This window comes from Ostrea edulis, chromosome 9 (assembly GCF_947568905.1).
Source record: "Ostrea edulis chromosome 9, xbOstEdul1.1, whole genome shotgun sequence".
Classification (NCBI taxonomy): domain Eukaryota; kingdom Metazoa; phylum Mollusca; class Bivalvia; order Ostreida; family Ostreidae; genus Ostrea; species Ostrea edulis.
In genome coordinates, this window is record NC_079172.1 from 69,917,175 (window position 1) to 69,939,145 (window position 21,971).

The window sequence follows — 21,971 nt, forward strand, 5'->3', positions numbered from 1 at the left end:
GCGGGAGAATCTCACGAAGACTCGCCTTTGCCAATAGGGCAGATACACCTAACCACCGGATTCATGGTCCAAATGGTAGTCCAGGGAGTAAGACTACAGGCAGTGGTAGACACTGGGGCGGAGGTGAGTGTGTTGTCCACCCGGGTCTACGAGGAGCTCGACCCCAAGCCTCCCATCAAGCAGCATGTGACCTTGGTCCAGGCAGGGGAAAATGCCAGGTTGAGGGGCTTCATCATTGGCCCTGTGGCAGTTCGCCTTGGAGACACGGAACATAATGTCGACCTGTATGTTACCCCCCTGCAGGACCAAATGCTGCTAGGTATGGAGTTTCTCCATCAGCAGAAGGCTCACATGGAGCATGGCACGATGACCTTGGGAGAGGAGAAGGTCCCTATGACGTTCAGACGCCCAGTAGGGGGACAGGAGGCCCAGGTTTCAGTAACGAAGTCTATCCGGGTCCCAGCTGCTTCAGTCGTCCTATGTCCTTGTCGTTTTCATAAGGAGTTGGAAGACTTTAGTTAGCCCTTAGATCAAGCAGACCTCGGACGTCTTATTGGTGCCGCACACTTATGCTAGGGAGAGCACGTCGGTGACCAGCATTGTCAAAATCTCAGATGAGGGAGTGTCTATCTCCGATGGCAGTGCGATAGGATCAGCCTTGGAGGCCGAACCATGGGTGCTGGCACCTAGCTTAGTCGTTGAGAATGTGTACAGTGTGGACCCCCACACTGAGGCAGGGACTAAGCTCAGCACATTTACAGCAAGAGTTGATGTTGCTCCCGTAGCTTGCCCTGGAACTTGGTCGAATTCCAAGAAGGCCATATTGGATGGTGGGGGAGATTTCCCCCTCGAGCTGACTAACATTGCTGAGGAAATTAGTGTGGTAGAAGCCCCAGATGTTGGCCTTGCTCATTGTGCGCCAGGTGAAGGTGTTCTGGATGGTTACAGTGGTTTAGTTAGCGAGGCGTCTTGGAACTATGTCTCCCGAGAACTCCTCGGGTTCCCAGGTTGGACTCGAGGGGCAGAGTTTGACCTCAAGACGGATCTTGTGGGACATGACTCATTCAGGACCCAAGTCCGACAGTTCAGGGGCACCAGGTTGCCTTGGCCGCCACCTGGATTTAGAGCTGGTAGAAGGATCTATTGATCCTTTTCAGCTAGGGATGTGTAACCCAGGGCTCGCCCTGGTCCACACCGGTTGGGAGTAGATTAGTCCCCGTCAGTTTTCTCCGGAGCATTTACCCGGACCTTTCCTGCCGGAACCTTTTCCGGCGTCCTCGGATAGTTCATCCGAGGGGGCGTGTCGTGCCCACCTTGACCATTGGTTGGACCCGTTTCTCCGTCCTTCAGAGAAAACGGGGGGAGTGCAGTATCTGGGGAGTCTTCCCCAGTACGACTTGTTTATCCCCGGATTGCAGAGGATCAACATCCGGCAGCACGAGGTGATTTCCCGCGGTTATGGTACATGCCAGACGTACAACAAGACCTACCCGAAGTTAAGAGATCAGCAACAAGCAGAGCAGTGAAGTCCGCGGGACCCATGTTTTATGTACATACACTGTAATAAATACTATAGATACTTTAGTACTAAAGACCCGAAATATCTAAAACTTGAAAGAAGGGGAGAATGGGTAAAAATAATCTAAATGAAATGAACAAAAACAAAAAATTAAGGAAGCCAAAAAATAATGTTCATTTTCCTTGTCTAGGTGCAATATCACAAGAATAATGTTTTGATCAACTTTAAGGTATTTGAGATTTTAAGTCTATCGGGTATTTAGTGCTTTCATTAAAATAGCAGATCTTGTCAACAGTTGATGCTGCTGAGGAAAAATAAGTCGTGTAACGCCTACACGAAGAACATTATTAAAATATGAGAAAGTAAGTAGCGTATAATTAATGTGAAATTTTAATTGACAGGTTCGAAATTTTCCATATTAGTCTGAATTTCGCTGCTGTCATAGGCGAGAAACGACTCCATGACCTGGACCGGTAAATGTCCTAGTAAAAATAAATAAGTGAAATCGAGAGAACGATGACGTATATCTTTGTTATTTTAAGAACCTGCGACTTGAAATGTGGCATGCAATTAGTTAAAACATTAATCTATGCAAGAAGACCGGCAAATTACACATAGCTTACCTAATTTAAGATTTTTTAGGCATTTGAAGCGAGTGGTTAGTTGTTTTTATCTGGGTCAAAGTTAGACCCCTTTCTATATTTATGGTATCGCAGGGTACGGGCTTAGTCCCTTTGGTCGGTAGCGTTACACAGTTGCGTTACTATATCCCCACCAATTCTGTTATAAGGGAATAATGACCGTGTAAGCAGAGGACTAGCATTGACTATACCTTTCTTTAGTAAGACAAGAGGACTAGCATTGACTATACCTTTCTTTAGTAAGACTGGGGACTAGCATTGACTATACTTCTCTTTAGTAAGACTGGGGACTAGCATTGACTATACCTTTCTTTAGTAAGACAGAGGAAATTCGATAGTTGTACACACGTTGCTTTCTCTGGGTAGAAGATGTGAAATCTCTGTAACCTATAACAACGAAACAACACGTCATTAACTTCTTATGCAAGAAGACAGTAAATTATAATGATCAGGCTAATGGCTCGGCGTGTACCTGTGCAATTACAGTCAAATTCTGTAAGTCCGGCTATTGGTGTAGATCGCGTGACCTTGTGAAATCTGACCAGCGCAGTGTCGCACTCTAGCACGTGTTTGATGAGAGCCTGGGGAGACCTGTATCGCTCGCTGCTGTCCTTGAAGAGGGCGTAGGCCGCGTGGCAGGGAGGGTCACTATAATCTGATATCTTAACGTCTATCTCATCCCGAATGTCCTCGTAATTATCCAGAATTGCATTCCGTAAGCAATCTGTAATGAATAAAACCATATTACTAAATAGCTGTTTATCCAAATATGGATACTTACCAATTACTTTGTCCGTCGGTCGTTCTAGTTACTATATAACACAGCATAACAGTATTAAGCCAGTGGATACCTCTGCATTGAGTAGACGTGCTTGTCGATGGGAAGAGTTGTTGCAAAATATAACTTTCGTTTAATTTTTTCAACTCGTCCACAAACACTTCCAAAGCAGGCTTTCCCTTCCCTTGCAGAAGTCGGAGGAATTCGTTTGCCCTGTTTCGTCGGATATTTTGTCCTTTAATCAAATCAACCTCCTCCTGAGAAAATAGGCCCTCTTTTCGGAACCGTGGTAGAAATCGGTACGGTTCTAACTCATCTTCCAGCATAGCCCTGTTGTCTGCCAGAACCTCCATCAGGCAACTTCTGTCGATTTCCCAGAGTTCCCCTGTAGTAAAAAGAGAATTTCTTTTTTCAGGATTGAAATATGAAAATAAATATATGTATACATGTATAGCAATTTTCAGTCAGTGTTGCTGCAACATTTACACAATGTACAGCTGTAACAAAATATGTATTATAGAGTCACAGAAACTATCGACAAATCCACTGGTTATCTTTGTATTATAGAATATCAGAAACCCTCGACAAATACACTGGTGATTTGTGTATTATAGAATGTCAGAGACCCTCGACAAATCCACTGCTTATGTGTGTATTATAGAATGTCAGAGACCCTCGACAAATCCACTGGTTATCTTTGTATTATAGAATATCAGAAACCCTCGACAAATCCACTGCTTATGTATGTATTATAGAATATCAGAAACCCTTAACAAATCCACTGCTTATGTGTGTATTATAGAATGTCAGAAACCCTCGACAAATCCACTGCTTATGTATGTATTATAGAATATCAGAAACCCTTAACAAATCCACTGCTTATGTGTGTATTATAGAATGTCAGAGACCCTCGACAAATCCACTGGTTATGGTCTCTACTTGAAGTTGTAGCGTCCCGGCAGGCAGCAGTCTGTTCATCTCTGGATCTTGAAGAACCTTCTGGATGAACATTTTCAACTGGTTTTTGTCCAGAATTTCTGCTGCATTGTCTGTTAAAGCCTTTACATACAGTACTATCGATCCTGCTTGACAATCCTGTATGCTCATGCGCATGAATCTTGTTGCCAATTCGTCTATTTCGGAATCCATGTTGTGGATTCTGCGCACTAGTACGTTCTCTAGTTCCTGTATCTTCCGTCTCTGTTGATTTCTGAATCTGAAAATGATCACGTGATCGCCACTGTCATCATCGTATCTCACTGCAAGGCAAAATGAAATTGTTTTAGGAATTTTTCGACGATTCAAGTTTATTACGAATTAATTATGAAAGAAAATGTGTGCCTTACTGTCAGCGTCAACGACCTTCACCAGATGTTCGTCTTGAAAAAAGACCCCAACCCGTTTCTGACCACTGTCTACAAAGACGTAAAATTGACTAAAGCATACAGTCTGTGTAAAAATTTGAAGGATGTTGACTGATTCTACATTGTACTTCCTATTAACTCTCCGTGGACTTACGATTGGATGTGACTTACCTTTTGTTTTGGTTCGGGGTTTGTTCTTCAGACGCTCAATGATGGAAACTCCGGGTAATACATTGCGAACGATCTCGACAGCACAGAGAAAGCAATTCAAAATGACGTCATCCTTCTTCGTAATTTTGTTAAGCAGAACTCTGGCTTGCCTCAATTTTGAAACCTCATTTTGGACTTCATCATGATCATAAATGGAGAACACGTCCTCTCGTAGTTCTTGTAGTATAAAGTCGGCTGTGGGGACGGGCTCCATGCTTCTAGACAGGAAGGCGTGCTCCGCTCTGATATGGTCCACCGTTATTTCTCTCTGATAAGCCGACCAATCTGTTAAACGCAATGTACAATTTGATTTCAAGATCCGAAAGTTTATGACACAATTTTAAAAGATTGATGCTTGTTGTTTTACGTCCTGTCGAGAATTTTCAAACATATTGAGACATCACCAGTTGTACAGATGAAGTACCACAAATTTAGACCTATGCTTAGCGCGTAGCTGAACGTGCCGACGCCTGTGGCGACATGGGACCTCTGTTCTCAAGGTCATACCAGAAAGACTCGTTATTCTCACGTCTACGGTAAATCCCGAGCGGTTGGCCAAGGAGCAATTAACTACCTACGTTTACGCCTTAGGTTTTACGTGACCATGGCACGAGAGGGGATCAAAACTGACGACCCCCCCCCCCCCCCCCCCCGACACGAAGCGAACGCTTTGCCATTGAGCTACCGCGACCGGTTTGAAAGATTGACAAATTATCAAGTGAAAGAATACCTTCCTTTGTCCTGCAGTCTCTCGTCTGTTGGAATGTATCCACGATGTAAGCGTATCCGCATTCTGGTGCTTGTAAAATATTGACAAACTTGTTACAGGCTGTCCTTCCGTACCGAAGTAGAAGTTTCAGCAGTGCGTCTATCTGAACATGTCTTGGTTTAGGACTTCCGCAGATATCCTCTAGATCACGAATAGAAAGGACATCTTCTTGGTGCAGAAAATGGTAAATCCAACGGACTGAAAGTTCGTCTTTTAGGAAAATATAATTTCGTCGCACAATGACTTCCTCTAAGGAAAAAAAAGATGATTTATGAAGGTAAATTAACACAGTCAAGCATAAATTCTGTCTAAAGTTGGTTAGGTGCAAGTGTTCACGTCAATTTTTATTTTTACAGTATATCTAGTTAAACTCACCGGGTAGAGGTAATGGTTTTCCTCCTTCATTTTGAAATGAAACTTGTTCTTCTTCGTCGTAAGAATCATCTGATAAAGATTCAATTTTCACACATCGACAATGTCTAATTTATTTCCAAAGCGCAAAAGTAGCTTTCACAAGTCATTAAAGGGAAAGACAACCCAAAACATTTTTACATGATAAATGATAGGATTAATCATATGATATATAAATATTTACCATACAATTTTGTTGATATATGGCCAAAATAAGCTTCAGTACTAATTTTAAAACGTCAAAAATTGAAATTCCCGCGATCTATAGAGACTGCCATGATGTGTAACTCTTTTGTATTCAATACCACAAAAATCAATATTTTGACGTCACACCGTTTGTTCCGGTTTTGATGAGATTCTAAGATCTTTGCTTGGGTTCAGGACCCCCCCCCCCCCCTCCTCCGAATAAGCTACATGAGTTGATTTATTTATTTTTTTCTTGAGCATATTTCTAATGCATGTCAACGTCTTGCATACCCATAAAGTCTAACATAATTCAAAATAAGCCCCATTTTTAAAAAAAAAAATACCCTCACTGGTTACTATAACAAAACTTATATTAACCAGTGAGGGTATTTTTTTTTAAAGGGCTTATTTTGAATTACATGTATTTTGGACTTTATGGGTATGCAAGACGTTGTTGACATGCATTAGAAATATTTTCAACAAAAAAATAATTAAATCAACTCATGTAGCTTATTCGGAGGGGAGGGGAGCCTGAACCCAAGCACCTGTGAGATCATCAAAGATGTGCATGTGGTAGATCTTACGAATAAATAGGTTTTCTCGAAATTCCCAACCCAGTCATTTGAAAAAGAAAAGACTACGTAAACTGTGGATCCATCATTTGCATAATGACAAGTTGAGGTTCAAGACATTTGTATGAAGAAATGTTTACCGTCTGCCTTGTTTGCGACTCGACTGTACGTCTTCTTTTCTCAATTTCTTCTTGCGAAAGAACGGGCTCAAATCTATACGGCTCCAAACTTAACTGTTCGTGACTTGTTACATTTACATTGCTGCTGATGGGATAAACCGGAATAGACGGTGTGACGTCATAAATTAAATTTCAATGGACACTCTCTTAGCGGTGAGTAATTTAAAATACATGATAGATTAATATTGATTTAATTGTTAAGCAAAGGATTTTTGTTGTTAAAGACTGTCAATTACGATATCAGTAAGTGATACTTTATTCATAAAAGCAACTATGTGTTGACAGGATTCCGATTCTGTCATCGTCGTATTTTCTTCAGTAACTGAACGCAGGACCAGATGATGACATAAAGGATCTCCAGACACTGTCACAATAACTCTGATTTGAATACACATTTGTTGGCATTACGACACGAGTCATAAGTGTTAATGTTTTGTTACGTTTTCGTTTAGATTAAGTATCATTCATGCTTTTCAACATCAAGTATGCGAATCAAGTGGAAAGAAATGACTGCAAGATTTCTCGATCAGGATTCTGCCGAAAAATCGAACGGGAAACTTAAAAGTATGCGTTAAGGCGCAACGTTCATTTTTGCATTTCTACGTCAAATTTTCCGGTTATTGTTTTGATCAACCGATAAAATTTTAGTTATTTTTAAAGTCATCTGTAGCTTTGACATGGTATGAGTATAGTGTAATTCGGTGTTTATTTGTACTGCTATTACCTGAGTCGGTGTCGATATCAGGGACTCCAATTACTAATACTTCCTGTAGACTTTGATTCTCACCACGTTCCTCCTCTAAATACAACATTTACCTTACTAGAGTGTTAAAATCAGATTCAAATCCACGGTATATTATTGTAGGCATATACTAATTTATTTGTAAATTATGGTCACATATTCAATTTTGTGATAAGGGTATAGGGTTTCTTCCACCTTTTCTTAGCCTTACCGTAAAATCCGCTGGAATGGGTAAATCCCCGCCTAGACCCAATGAAGGAGGGTACTTTCTCGTTATCCAAATGTAAAATATCTTCATCGGATAAATCTTCCATGATATTATATCATGGTTATAATTTCTTCCAGTGCAGGTACATGTAATATTTGTGGAGTTTTAATTTACAGTGCGTCATTTGATTCCCGAGAACACGCACTTTTACAATCATTTAAAAATCATTGATTTAGTATATTGTTTAGAACAATAGCACGTTGTCAGTAGATCTGCTTACTTTCAGTAGATATGTTCACGCGAGGATAGTTTCATGTAAAAGGTTTAAAGCGATAGATTGTCTATGTACATAGGTCCGCAATATCTTTATATAAAAAGGACTCAAAAATTCAAAGACCTTTCATTTTGTATTTTTATTCTGCACGTTGTTAACAATTTGTTGAACGGACAACATTTATTGTATTTTGGTTCGTCCTTTACTCTCTAAAGTGTTTTTCATCAACAAGCATATTTTGTCTCCACCCGGAAGTGACCCTGATTGGTTCCAGCTTTTACATGCTCCATCACAGGTTTTGGAACGTCGATTTTGGGGTTGCAAACAAAATAAATATTGGAAGAGTATTTCGTTGGATGGTCGATCACACTTCCGTGGAACATTTGTAGAAATACCCCTGAAAAACGAATAATTCATTCCTAATTTTTTTGAATATGAATGATAAAATTATTGAATATGAATAACAACTTTTCAAATATGAATGATATGTTTTAGAGTATAAATTACAAGTTTTCGAATATGAATAACAAGATTAGTATAATAGTGCAACGGTTTACACGCCATAGTTGCTCACGTAACTTAAAGTGTGGGTTGTAGTAAGGATTGTGCATATGAAGATAACTTTTCTACAAACTTTTATTGTTTTATTTCTTATAATGGGCAGATAATTATGTATTTTACTATTAAATGCATGATAAAAAGCGGAAGGAAACCTATAGTCTCTGTTTGACTGGTGGGACTAAACATTCTATACTAGTACGTGTTTCCACTGTGGAGTATTTAGTGAGTTAGATTGAGGACATGTCTCTTGAGAAATTTTATACACCATAACAATAAGATGAACTTGGAAAGCTACTAACCATCTTTGTACGGATTTTGATCGAAGGCCGCCACTTCAGCATCACCCCATGTAATACAGCCATTTGTGTCATCCACCTTGTGGGGGGAAAAGACATTTGGAGTAATATTTGGTATGTACCTTTTCTGATCTTTTGTATCAATAAGAAGTTGGGTAGTTTATGTGTACAATGTAATAATTCCAATATTATTTAATTGGGCAAATATAAATCTGAACGAGAATTTACTTATCAATAAATCCGAAAACACATATACGCGCCTGAAAACAAATAACGTAATCCATGGAGACTCAATGGGAAAACTATTCAAATTTAAATTGCTGATAGTGAACGAATTGAAATTATAAAAAAAAAAAAAAAAAAAAAAAAACGAAACAAAAACAACAACAAACATTCTTTCTGAAGAATTTATCCATGTGTAAACTCTGCACATTTTACTCGCAAGCTCAACATAAAAGTGCTTCGCACTTTTATTCGATTTATGAGTAAAATGTCCAGAGTTTAATCCTATAATTACCGTCTTCCTTGGAAGACGGTATACAGAGTTGAAGTGTTTTGCACTTCCTCTCTTTTTTCATTGGTAGAAAGTGCATGAAGTGAAAATTTTCAATTATTTCATTGGTTGAAATGCTCTTCAAGGCAAGGGAGATAGTTTTCTGGTGTTCTAATTTTCGTACGACTTAACAATTTTTCAAGATTTTCAATCTTTAAAAAATCGACAAAACGAACAAAAGAAAAATGCAATTCATGAAATTGACACATTACTTTTTTAAAAGCAACTAATACAAAACATTTCTATGGTTACTTCATTTACAGCAATGTTTTCATTTTTGCATACAAACAGAAAAACTCGCCGTTTTTTGTTTTGATTGCTTGTGTTTTGGGAATTGTCTATTCGGTAGGGCTAATCCCTACAAAACAGTTTTAATGATACCTTAAGCTAAGAATTACATAAATAAGGCTTGACTTCAAAATGAGGATCACTGTTTTTTTTAAAGCATGCAAAAGAATAATCCATCCACCTGTTATTACAATTTAGGTAAACGAGTCTAATTTATGCATTTTCAGGGACTTCCAGAAGTATAGTTAATTATGTGTGGTTGTTTCATATTTTTTCTTACATATCATAGAGTGACGTTTTTTCATAATTTAAATCAGAGACACAATGGTATTTATGTCTGTGAAGTAACGTTGAATCACAAGAATTTTTATTCAATTTAACTTAGAATTTTGATGAATTCACTCTTGATTGCTGATATGTATTTTATGATATAATTTTTGGCAAAACTATTACAATATTCTCAGGTCTTTATCCTGGTTAATTTCTAAAGCAGTTGTACTGTACAATATGCAAGAATAGTTTTTATGCAAATTTGAGCAATTTAAATCTTTTTAGTTTGTTTTGTTTCATAACTTTGTTAAAAAATAAATATTTTGATATACACATTGAAAATCTCAGTTTCATTTGATATAGGCTTTAATCAGTGCTAATACAGGGAACAGTGATTTTGATTTCCAGTACATATACCCTTCATAATTACAAACTTTTACAATGGGAGTCAGGACACAGCTTTGTAGGCATGATGTCCGTGAGATTATTTATTTTAGCTCAATTCAATAATGAAGACAAGGGACATAATTTAACTTCGCTCTATAGAGTTGCTGCTAAAGACGGCAAGCTTTTTTAAAAACCTTTACTTGTAATGATAACAAGTAATCTATATAAGGTTTGCTCTACAATATCAAATTGCCAATTCAACAAATCCAGTACGCGATGTGACATTTATCTGTAGACATTACCGTGTAGATCGAGCCGTTTGTGCTGCAGTTGTGGCTGATCAGAGCTCGCTCGTTACGACATACTGACATTTGAACTGTGACGTTCATGACGTCATCGGCTGCAAGGTTGTCCCATTTGTTGTCGTTGATTACGTATAATGGCTGCATCCATATGAATGGCTTTCTAGGAAAATAACCAAATGAAACGAATAAATTTCAGTTTGCATATTTTGAGGTGGAAATTCTCGATAGAGAAGCATTGCTTGTGTACATATATAGTATTCTATTAATTAAGAAATTGCAACGGACCAGATTGGGATTCGAACCCGGGCCCCTGAATCTCTAGTCAGGTGCTCTATCAACTACCTGGTCATCGGCGATCGAGCCCGTCTGACCTCTATAAAACAAAGATCGCGTTTTCCTATACATATATACTACAGGACAACCTCCTCGACATTTATATTTCAAACAACATTTCGAGACCGAGGGCGTTATCCTGCAATATCCATGAACATTTTTTTTTTATCTAATCAGCTACGAATTAGGTCACCATGGCAGTTTCCGAAACGGACTAGGCTTACATGTTTTTGCTGACGAAATAGGTGAGATAGTAGTTAAGGAATGAATTTATTATTTTTTCGTTGGATGGAGGTATACCACGAAAAAAAAAAGACGGAAAACTTTTGCATCATGCGCTACGCGCAATGATGCAGTTTTCCGTCTTTTTTCGTGGTATACCTCCATCCAACGAAAAAATAATAAATTCATTCCTTATCATTTAATATTTTAAAACATTGAGTTTATATGATAAAACATTATTTGAGTTGAGTTGAATTAACGAGTTATTCTTGGACTACATTCTATGTCATTTCGAGATGGGCGTAGTAATTTGTGAATGCACAACTTAAAAAAAAACAACTAAATCCGTTAGGCCTAATGGCGACTTCCACGAACTGTTGTTTACTGTTGAGCAAGCGGGTTTCTTGTGGACTTAAGAATGCAGTTTTAAAAGGATGAGTTAGAGATAAGTCATATTGAGAGAAAATAGCAGGAATGTTGTTGAGTGGAACTGGAATTAAGTGCAAAGTTTGATGTCGGTACTAACGGAAAGCGTGAGACACGTCCATAATCAAGATGCGGTATGGCAGGTAGGGTTCTCTTGAGGGTTGTCACGGCTTCCAGGTGGACAAGTGAGTGTTACAGAGGGATTTTCGAGTTTTATCAGTAAATTCCTAAGGTGTCACAGCTATTGTAACGTCGTATGGAAGCCTCGTTTCGGTGTCCATTCATAAACATATTATGCCGGAGTTCGAACCCATAGTCGTTAAGGTTTAAGGGCTACGATATTGCAGTATCTCTGAGGCAGTGTGCGGTGTATCTGGTACATGTATTTGGATTTGTGATGTGAAGGAAGTTTTCGCAAGGTGCAAACTGGACTATTGTCATCCCCGATTGAATACATTTAACTTTCAGCCTGGAATTGCAGGAGCAGACGTGTGTTGTTGGGGGGGGGGGGGGGGGTGTCCTCAAATAGCGATGTTTATTTCATTTTGCATAAGTAATTATTATTTATATTTGATATTTATTTGTTTTTGTTTAATAAATTCATGTAGATCGATAGAGCTGTTAAGTTTTTCTTTTCAGGATTCCATAATCTATATATAAATACGAAGCATCCAGAGGAATCCCCAACATTCCAATAGAAAGTAGTTCCGGCCGCTTATTTTTTATTTTTTTTTTCGTTGGATACAATATTCCAATAATTTTTCAACCAATCAAAAAGCATGTAACATGTAAAATTAAATGATTTAACAAATCTATTCTGAAAAATATATCCAGTATTTAGTTTGATGTTGATGGATTATACCAGCTGCTTTGATTGATTGATTGATTGATTGATTGATTGATTGGGTGTTTTTTTACGTCCCGCCGAGTTTTCACTCGTATTGAGACGCCACCAGCTGTAGGTGAAGTACCACATTTAGACCCATGCTTAACGCTCAGAGCCATATAGCAGCGAGGGTTCTTCATCGTGCCAACGCCTGCCGAGACACCGGGGGTCATATCCGAAATACGCGCGATTCTCACTTCTAAATGCAGAGTGTTAGACGAAGAAGCAATCACTACCTAGTTTATAAAATGTCTTAGGTTTGACGCGGCCACGACCTCCCGGTTACGAAGCGAACGCTCTACCACTGAGCTACCGCTTTGAATGCACAATCCAAGAAAACTACACATAATGTGCATTGCCATGTTTGCATGTGTATCAATCTCGGAATGCAGACGATTGATTTATATTGACGATGTACCTCATATATATATATATATATATATATATATATATATATATTTGCAACTTATATTGATCTTTTTTTGACTATAAGATTGAATTATCACTTATGACTTTATTGGTAACTATGTATTGGACTGTTAGTCCCCGAGGGTCTCTACAGCCCAGTAGCTAAGTACTTCGTTACTAGCTTGAAAATACGGATGTATATTTAATTGCTGTGATAAAATTTAGAAATTCATTTCAAAATTAAGGATTATCTCCCTCATCCATAGCTCTTATCGTTAGACGAATTTGACTCCACTTTTGGCACTCTGTTTTTCCCTAAAATAGCTCTTACAAGTTTATTGTTATTTCGGATTTCAAAAATTAATTTCGGTTGAGCATCACTGACGAGATATTATTTATCGAAATGCGCATCTGGTGCATCAAAATTGGTACCGTATAAGTTTTACATTAGCAAAACACGAAGTGCAAGCGAGATTGTATCAATTTTCTCATGATCAGTTATTACGTATGGGGGTATATCGCAGAATAATGTCCGCTGAATTTCTTTGATCTTTGCAATAACCGTAGTAGAATTAGAATATTTGCTTTTTTTTTCAAACAAAATGTCTTGTAAAACAAATCTATATAGTAATGGCTTGTTTTGTCACAATATGCTCAAGTCTTAATATTTTGTAACCGCACAGAAAAGTTTACATTGTACATCAAGCACGGGAAAGGAAAACTTACGTGCTGATCAAAGGACTTAAATTATAAGTCTTCCCAGAAGAGTCGGTATATCTGCATTGCTTGACATCTTTTCTGTACCCCAAAACTGCCACAAAACAGAATATAAAAACTAACACTGACGTTCCCCGCATGATGTTGGACGTGTAAACACAGCAACGTATCTCCGTGTAAGCCTCACCATGTGACATCATATGATTCCGATGTTGTGGGTGCAGGTAGGTTAAGATTCCCGGATATAAATAACCTATTGTGTGTTGGTTAATCTGTCATCAAGATATCGTGTTTTGTTTGAAGACTGATTACAGTGTTGTGCATGTGTTCATATCATTTGATCGCCATTTAAATGGAGGTGGGAAAAACAACACTAACTAATTGGTGTTGCTTTTTATGTTTTTATTTTAGGAGCTCAGATTATAGTAACAATAACAGATATGATGTGTAATAAACTCTGTATGAAATTGACATTATTGTAAATACACAAAATCAGACGATAATGCCTTTTATTGGTTGGTAACTCGGTCGAGGTGGCCCCACTTCCGGTATAGAATATTATACTGATACATTTTGTAGATTTAAGCTGCGAAATATTTGCTTAGAAAAGGAAATGGATTTGTCAGAATAGTGGGGACACAAACGAACTTACTGTAAATGCGACAAACCTCGGAAATTCGCAGGTGCTCTTTATAAGCTGACGATGCTTTTTATAAACACATTGCTGTTCATAAATCTACCGATCTTCGTTATTAATTATCTCGGCGAGTGGTCCGTTAGTTACAAAATTTCGCAACTGAGTCAACAGCTGCATCGTATGCGTAAAACAAAATTGCCTCACGAAAACAAATATTAGCAAGATACGTGGAATTCGCGAGACAAGCGAATATTTCTCTCACTCGAATAAAAATTTGCATAGACTGCGTTAGGGCGGGTTAGGAAATAGAATTTGTCAAGTTCTATCAAGTCATGTTCATTATTCATTGATTATGAAATCCCAACAAACAACACAGGTACACAGAATGGTCAGCTGTCTGCCATTGTTCCCGGAATATTGTGATACTCTGATCCTGGTATAGGCGTCAGATAACGCGGGGGTGGATCTTCGTGGTATTCCGGGGGGTGAAGGTGGTGGATGGAGTAGGGTGGAGGCTTGGGAGAGTCATGGCGGTAAATCCTAGAACACTGAAACTGGTCGTTGGATGTACCTAAAATTAGAACACTACCCCATCAGACGATATTCCATAGCGAAATATTTCTTCAAATTATGATGCATATATAATTGATCATCCCAAATTTTGAATATAATTATATTGTCTATTACAAGAATTTAAGAAATGGTAAATATTATAAGAAGTTAAGAGATAATGAATATTATAAGAAGTTAAGAAATATGGTATGTTATTATTTTTTTTCGAACTAACTCGACTGATATATTGAAAGTTTGTATGTTTCATTAAACAGCTGTATTAATTGTATCAGTTTCAATGAATAGTCTTTAGAATGTCTCTTACTGTTGTTGATGTTGCGATGTCGCCGGACTGGCGTTTTCCCTTTGTAGATACAACACACCAGGATTCCTATGACGAGAGCGATGCATATAACAGCTCCCGATATCGCGCCTACATACAGAGCCGTCCTGTAAACAAATATAATAATGTGATAATTACATATAACAGCCCCCTCTATCACACCTACATACAGAGCCGTCCTGTAAACAAATATGATAATGTAAGAATTACACATAACAGCCCCCGCTATCACACCTACATACAGAGCCGTCCTGTAAACAAATATAATAATGTAAGAATTACATATAACAGCTCCCGATATCACTCCTACATACAGAGCCGTCCTGTAAACATATAAAATAATGTGATAATTACATATAACAGCTCCCGCTATCTCTCCTACATACAGAGCCGTCCTGTAAACAAATATAATAATGTAAGAATTACACATAACAGCCCCCGCTATCACACCTACATACAGAGCCGTCCTGTAAACAAATATAATAATGTGAGAATTACATATAACAGCTCCCGATATCACTCCTACATACAGAGCCGTCCTGTAAACATATAAAATAATGTGATAATTACATATAACAGCTCCCGCTATCACTCCTACATACAGAGCCGTCCTGTAAACAAAGAATTACATATAACAGCCCCCGCTATCACACCTACATACAGAGCCGTCCTGTAAACAAAGAATTAATTATAACAGCTCCCGATATCACTCCTACATACAGAGCCGTCCTGTAAACAAATAAAATAATGTGATAATTACATATAACAGCTCCCAATATCACTCCTACATACAGAGCCGTCCTGTAAACATATATAATAATGTGATAATTACACATAACAGCTCCCGATATCACTCCTACATACAGAGCCGTCCTGTAAACAAAGAATTAATTATAACAGCTCCCGCTATCTCTCCTACATACAGAGCCGTCCTGTAAACAAAGAATTATAACAGCTCCCGCTATCACACCTACATACAGAGCCGTCCTGTAAACAAAGAATTAATTATAACAGCTCCCGATATCACTCCTACATACAGAGCCGTCCTGTAAACAAATAAAATAATGTGATAATTACATATAACAGCTCCCAATATCGCGCATACATACAGAGCCGTCCTGTAAACAAAGAATTAATTATAACAGCTCCCGCTATCTCTCCTACATACAGAGCCGTCCTGTAAACATATATTATAATGTGATAATTACATATAACAGCTCCCAATATCACACCTACAAACAGAGCCGTCCTATAATCAAAGAATTACATATAACAGCCCCCGCTATCACACCTACATACAGAGCCGTCCTGTAAACAAAGAATTATAACAGCTCCCGCTATCACACCTACATACAGAGCCGTCCTGTAAACAAATGAAATAATGTAAGAATTACACATAACAGCCCCCGCTATCACACCTACATACAGAGCCGTCCTGTAAACAAAGAATTAATTATAACAGCTCCCGATATCACTCCTACATACAGAGCCGTCCTGTAAACAAATAAAATAATGTGATAATTACATATAACAGCTCCCAATATCGCGCATACATACAGAGCCGTCCTGTAAACAAAGAATTAATTATAACAGCTCCCGCTATCTCTCCTACATACAGAGCCGTCCTGTAAACAAATATTATAATGTGATAATTACATATAACAGCTCCCAATATCACACCTACAAACAGAGCCGTCCTGTAAACAAATATAATAATGTGAGAATTACACATAACAGCTCCCGCTATCACACCTACATACAGAGCCGTCCTGTAAACAAAGAATTACATATAACAGCTCCCGATATCACTCCTACAAACAGAGCCGTTCTGTAAACAAAGAATTACATATAACAGCTCCCAATATCACACCTACAAACAGAGCCGTCCTGTAAACATATATAATAATGTGATAATTACATATAACAGCTCCCAATATCACACCTACAAACAGAGCCGTCCTGTAAACAAAGAATTACATATAACAGCTCCCGATATCACTCCTACACACAGAGCCGTCCTGTAAACAAATAAAATAATGTGAGAATTACATATAACAGCTCCCGATATCACTCCTACACACAGAGCCGTCCTGTAAACATATATTATAATGTGATAATTACATATAACAGCTCCCAATATCACACCTACAAACAGAGCCGTCCTGTAAACAAAGAATTACATATAACAGCTCCCGATATCACTCCTATATACAGAGCCGTCCTGTAAACAAATAAAATAATGTGAGAATTACATATAACAGCTCCCGCTATCCAATGCAATACTTATACATACCACGTATTGTAGTAGTAATACTTACTACCACACTTAATTTAATACTATAAATAAACTTGCGAGTACGTTATTGTACTACATGTACTAATACTTATAATGACATTGACTGTACATAATACTAATACTTACGATGACATTGACTGTAATACTAATACTTACTGACATTTATTGTAATACTAATACTTACGATTATATTAATTGTATTACTAATACTTATGATTATATAAATTGTATTACTAATACTTACGATGATATTAATTGTATTACTAATACTTACGATGTGAAAGTACAACAGTACCGGCTGTAGTAGTAACCACAACACGTGACATCACAGTATAGATATTGAACTCCGCCCCCGCCAACATTGGAGTAGGAACAATACTCTCCCGCCAGGCATCCTAAAATACGTAAATTAACATTGGAGTAGGAACAATACTCTCCCAACAGGCATCCTAAAAGTAGGAATCGGCTTACGTAAATTAATATTTAATATTTTTTTTCAATGCAAAACGTTTTGATTTCGGTAATTGTTAATTGTCGGGTATGAACAGTAAGCCTCTGTCCACAGACATATATATGTCTCCGCGCTGTCTGATTAGTGTCTACACGTACTATTAAGTGTGAGAGTATAGTAATCGCTAGGACTGTTGTGTAAGTTACCTGTAATTATTTCTTAAATCAAAGTCAAACATTAAAATTGCAGAATTATATTAGTTTGTTATTACTTACCAGCGAAGATGGTAAAAAATATTGCTAATGATGCATTATGTCTTGTCATTCCCATAGTCCTCGTCTCGCCATTATATGTTTAAATAGTCACAGCGAATACATTCAATAAACTAATTCAGGTTTACAAGTATAGATACTTATTATAAAGTTGTCTTCAAAAAGTTGGGTTCATGCTCTGACGAGGAATTATCAAGATGAATGATGTCTTTTAGATTTAAATACCCGTGTATTATGTAGAAATCAGATAAGGTTTTGTGGAGCACTTGGCGGTCACGATGTAACAGTGTCGTGTGAATATTTACGTATAGCAGTTAGGAAGTTGATCCTTTTCCAATTGCTTCTGTATAGAAATTGACGCACATGTCGATCTAATGATTGCAATTAATTTTTAGAAGTGTTAATTGACATAAGCTGTAGTCATTATCCATTCCATTAAGCGAAAGACGGGGTTTATATGAAAGTCACCACAACGCAAAAGAAACTTGATTTTATTATTCAAAATGAAGACTATTTCTCTTTTTTGTTGATAAGTCTCTTAATTATATCGTAAGTTACTATAGACGAGTGAGATTACTCTGGTCATCCAGACTAAAAATAGATTTTAGAATAGTGGCATATCATTCTTTCTTGATTTTAACTTGGTAATTCTGTACCGTGTATACCTGTACAAGTTCTTGTAACTCTATCAAATATATCGTCTAAAATGTCATATCTAAAATACAATATCTTACATAATTATACTTTTTTATACTTCCGTCATCAGACGAGACGTATTGTGTTATGGCGCTGTCCTTGTGTCTGTCCGGCTGGCTGGCTGTCCGTCCGGGGTCATGTTTTCCGGACTTTTTTTTGTAACGGATGCATGTACAACTTTGAAATTTGGTCACAATATCTCCCTCAAAAATTGTAAGAGTGAGTTTGCATTTCAGCTGGATTGGTCTATCCTTGACCTACTTTAAGGCTATAAGGAGGTCAAACAGTTTTCCGGACTTTTTTTTCGTTACAGATACAAATATTGCCCTGAAATTTACATATAAGCTTCCTTTCAGATTGATTGTTTTGCTGTTTTCCGCCACACTCAGCAATTTTTCAGTTATCTGGTGGCGCCCAGTTTTTTATTGGTGGAAGAGAGAACCCAGATACAATGTACCTGGGAAGAGACCACCGACCTTCCGAAAGTAAACTGGGAAACTTTCTCACTTACCGACGCGAGCGGGATTCGAACCCGCGCCGACAGAGGTGAGAGGCCGAGTGATTTTGCTCTAACCACTCGGCCACGGAGGCCTCTCTTCCTTTCAGAGGAATACAAGTTCAGTTTGCATTTTAGCTGGGATGGTCTGTTCTACTAAAAGTAGGTCAAACAGTTTTCCGGGCTTTTTTTCATTATGGATACAGATTTAGCCCTGATATTTAGTCATAGGTTTCCTCTTTTAGGAATACAAGATCAATTTGCATTTCAGCTAGATTGGTTCATCCTTGACCTACTTTTTGGAAAAAAAAATAGGTCAAACAGTTTTCCGGGCTTCTTTTTCATTACGGATACAGATATTGCCCTGATATTTCACACGGGTAAACGCGTTATCGGCTATTCGGTTATTATCGGACATTCGGTTGAAAGTGGTTTCTGACTGGTAAGTTTATTTGCTCAAAATTATTGTGATTCATATTCTGTTAGAGCATAACGACCGGTTTGCGTTGAACCGTAAATATTAAAAGAAAAATGCGCTGATGTATTCTATAGTGTTGATGTAGAAGAATAGGAATATTACAAGGGTAGAATTTACCAATTTTGTTAGGCATTTTGGTCACAATTTTTATTGTATTTAAATGCAACCCGCATTTTCTGCAATTTATCAACCAATACTTACTGTCAACAATATAACATATGGTCAGTGTCCATTGAAACAAGTTTTGTCAATTTACAAGCAATAACTTTGATTTTAATTCGTTATCGGAAATCCGGTTGATTGTTTTGAATGTTATCGGAAACTCCGGTTTTGGTTATCGGTTAATGTAGAGGATAGTATAAGAATCACAAGAATTATTCAGAATTGACCATTCGTTGAATTGTATATGAAATAAACAAAGGTGTAGAATACTTCTCTTCTTATAAAAAGTGCAATTTATTTGCCCTTTTTTGCTTATGAGATTGATCACTGTACTTTATCTTCACCTTTCATAAACAACTTGTATGATCTCTTCATCGGGCTTTGCTTCTTTTCTATGTATATTACATCGAAGTTAGATTAAAAATGACCATCAGATACAAAACTACTTGGAGTTCTGCATCTTTTTATCTTAAAACAAGGCATATAATTCTCTGCTTATGGTAACAAACATACAGTGTAATCAAGCTTAAATTGCAATGTTATTCAAATACGTGTGAATATTTTAATTCATGTACGTACAAGTAAACATGTATGTGGTGTGAAATTCAAAGAATGCAATGAAAATGAGAAATGTGTCAAAAGGGAAAAAATCAAACAATCGTACAAGAACCAGCCCTATAGCATAATAACAAATGGTCAGTAAATAAATGTGTCAAGTGCATGACAAACAGTCTTTTTTGCGTAATTATCGTACTAAATTGCATTGACACCAAATTGCATGTTACGCATGGTCGGAAAACATGTCCTCATCCGATAGAAAATGATTGTACCACCAAGTTAGGGTTTGATCACGGTGGAGAAAGGGGCGTATATTTATCCCTGTTCATCCATCTCGATTGAGTTTTATGTTAGTGTGTTTTTGGTGTATGTGTCAGCCACTTATATGCATTCTATGTAGAAATTAGTATTGTGTCATGGTGCGGTACTTTCCCTTTGATCTTAGCCATACTTTAAATCAGACAGAAAAGCTTTGGCAGAAATACAGCGTACAACTTCCCGGGGCGGAGCTTAGCTGTACAATAACTTCCAGAGGGCGGAGCTTAGCTGTACAATAACTTCCACGGAATCGTACAACTTCCAAACTATGAACACAGCTAGAAAACAACAATTTGTAACATAATCAATGATAAAAACATTAGAAATGCAACATGTAAATAAAATAAGCATAATTGATGTGTTCAATCAACACACACAGTAGCGGATCCAGGATTTCCGGGAAAAGGGGGATGGGGCGTATTAGCCAAAATACTCAACCATTTTGGATGCCAAATCTGGCGTTTTACTCGCATTATTTCTGATATCATTATGTTCTGTGCAGGGTTTGATTGTTTTCAACCTTATCTATATATGCCATGCAGTAATGCCTTATAAATTCGTGGCGAAGAGGGGGTCTCAATCCGCCACATACTCTTCAATAGATTCTATATTACAAAGGTAATGATTCTCAACTGCAAAAAACACGTGTTGTGTGTAGCTAAAGTCTGCGACATACTTATTGTGCCCAATCCCTCTTCCGCGGTTGGTTGGGGTTTTTTTTTTGGTTTTTTTTTTTGTTTTTTTTCATTATCCATTACCGTACCTGTATATTTGAGCTAACGTAATGTAATCCAAACCAATTTGAAAATCTAAAAAGCCAGTGTCACTTATCTCCATACCGAATCTTTTATCAACCCCAGACTTATGATATCACATCGCTTGCAATTTTGCATTGATGTTATGGATATTCATGACACAAGACATTTACTGTGCTTTCTGTCGTTTGTATGAAATTCATTGTACAGAGGGGCGTGACAGTCTCGTCCCTGCGCGACTCGACTGCCACGCCCCTCTGTACAACAAATTCCATAGAAACGAAAGAAAGTTCTTCGTAGGTTACTGTAACATATACATGTATTTTCGCTTTGGTGCCTCTGGTAAGATTACGAATTTATGCAATTTTCTCATTGTATAGCCTTGATGCACGTAATTCACGTGTTAAATCATTAATGACGTATTGTCTGTATTTAATAACATCATAGGGATG

At 37.7% G+C, this 21,971-nt stretch overlaps 3 protein-coding genes across 4 annotated transcripts in view; all 3 read right to left on the bottom strand.

Annotated features, from left to right (window-relative positions):
* The window catches only part of LOC125658542 (uncharacterized), a 15,032-nt gene extending 7,276 nt beyond the window's left edge, over nucleotides 1-7,756 (bottom strand). The window contains exons 1-10 of one of the 2 annotated variants that reach the window (XM_048889821.2): nucleotides 7,583-7,756; nucleotides 7,354-7,428; nucleotides 5,657-5,725; nucleotides 5,243-5,530; nucleotides 4,474-4,797; nucleotides 4,285-4,353; nucleotides 3,847-4,197; nucleotides 3,012-3,323; nucleotides 2,633-2,884; nucleotides 2,467-2,547 (exon numbers count right to left, since the gene is read on the bottom strand). In XM_048889821.2, coding sequence (XP_048745778.2) covers nucleotides 2,467-2,547; nucleotides 2,633-2,884; nucleotides 3,012-3,323; nucleotides 3,847-4,197; nucleotides 4,285-4,353; nucleotides 4,474-4,797; nucleotides 5,243-5,530; nucleotides 5,657-5,725; nucleotides 7,354-7,428; nucleotides 7,583-7,685 — 1,924 coding nt within the window. In that variant the 5' untranslated portion in view covers nucleotides 7,686-7,756. The remainder of the gene's footprint in view (nucleotides 1-2,466; nucleotides 2,548-2,632; nucleotides 2,885-3,011; nucleotides 3,324-3,846; nucleotides 4,198-4,284; nucleotides 4,354-4,473; nucleotides 4,798-5,242; nucleotides 5,531-5,656; nucleotides 5,726-7,353; nucleotides 7,429-7,582) is intronic. The other variant, XM_056150466.1, reaches the window with a different exon arrangement.
* A 217-nt stretch (nucleotides 7,757-7,973) lies between these two features.
* Nucleotides 7,974-13,733, bottom strand: LOC125658815 (uncharacterized). The gene is made up of 4 exons (XM_048890234.2): nucleotides 13,515-13,733; nucleotides 10,511-10,673; nucleotides 8,714-8,789; nucleotides 7,974-8,250 (listed from the first exon to the last, which is right to left on the bottom strand). Exons 1-4 carry the CDS (start codon nucleotides 13,703-13,705, stop codon nucleotides 8,078-8,080), a joined length of 603 nt encoding a protein of 200 aa, XP_048746191.2. The 5' UTR covers nucleotides 13,706-13,733; the 3' UTR covers nucleotides 7,974-8,077.
* A 157-nt stretch (nucleotides 13,734-13,890) lies between these two features.
* Nucleotides 13,891-18,194, bottom strand: LOC125659052 (uncharacterized). Its single transcript, XM_048890599.2, has 4 exons — nucleotides 18,060-18,194; nucleotides 17,608-17,728; nucleotides 15,020-15,144; nucleotides 13,891-14,713 (listed from the first exon to the last, which is right to left on the bottom strand). The coding sequence occupies exons 1-4, from the start codon at nucleotides 18,112-18,114 to the stop codon at nucleotides 14,532-14,534; spliced, it is 483 nt and encodes a 160-aa protein (XP_048746556.2). The 5' UTR covers nucleotides 18,115-18,194; the 3' UTR covers nucleotides 13,891-14,531.
* Nucleotides 18,195-21,971: the final 3,777 nt, after the last annotated feature.

Excerpts from the sequence above, each read along its gene's own strand:
- LOC125658815 (XM_048890234.2), bottom strand. The coding sequence starts at position 13,705 with ATGATGTCACATGGTGAGGCTTACACGGAGATACGTTGCTGTGTTTAC. Across the intron at positions 10,674-13,514 it reads TTAAGTCCTTTGATCAGCAC|AAAGCCATTCATATGGATGC; the intron begins GTAAGTTTTCCT and ends TTATTTTCCTAG. Across the intron at positions 8,251-8,713 it reads TCAAAATCCGTACAAAGATG|GGGTATTTCTACAAATGTTC; the intron begins GTTAGTAGCTTT and ends TTCGTTTTTCAG.
- LOC125659052 (XM_048890599.2), bottom strand. The coding sequence starts at position 18,114 with ATGGGAATGACAAGACATAATGCATCATTAGCAATATTTTTTACCATC. Across the intron at positions 17,729-18,059 it reads ATTTTTTACCATCTTCGCTG|GATGCCTGGCGGGAGAGTAT; the intron begins GTAAGTAATAAC and ends TACGTATTTTAG. Across the intron at positions 15,145-17,607 it reads TACTGTTGTACTTTCACATC|GACGGCTCTGTATGTAGGCG; the intron begins GTAAGTATTAGT and ends ATTTGTTTACAG.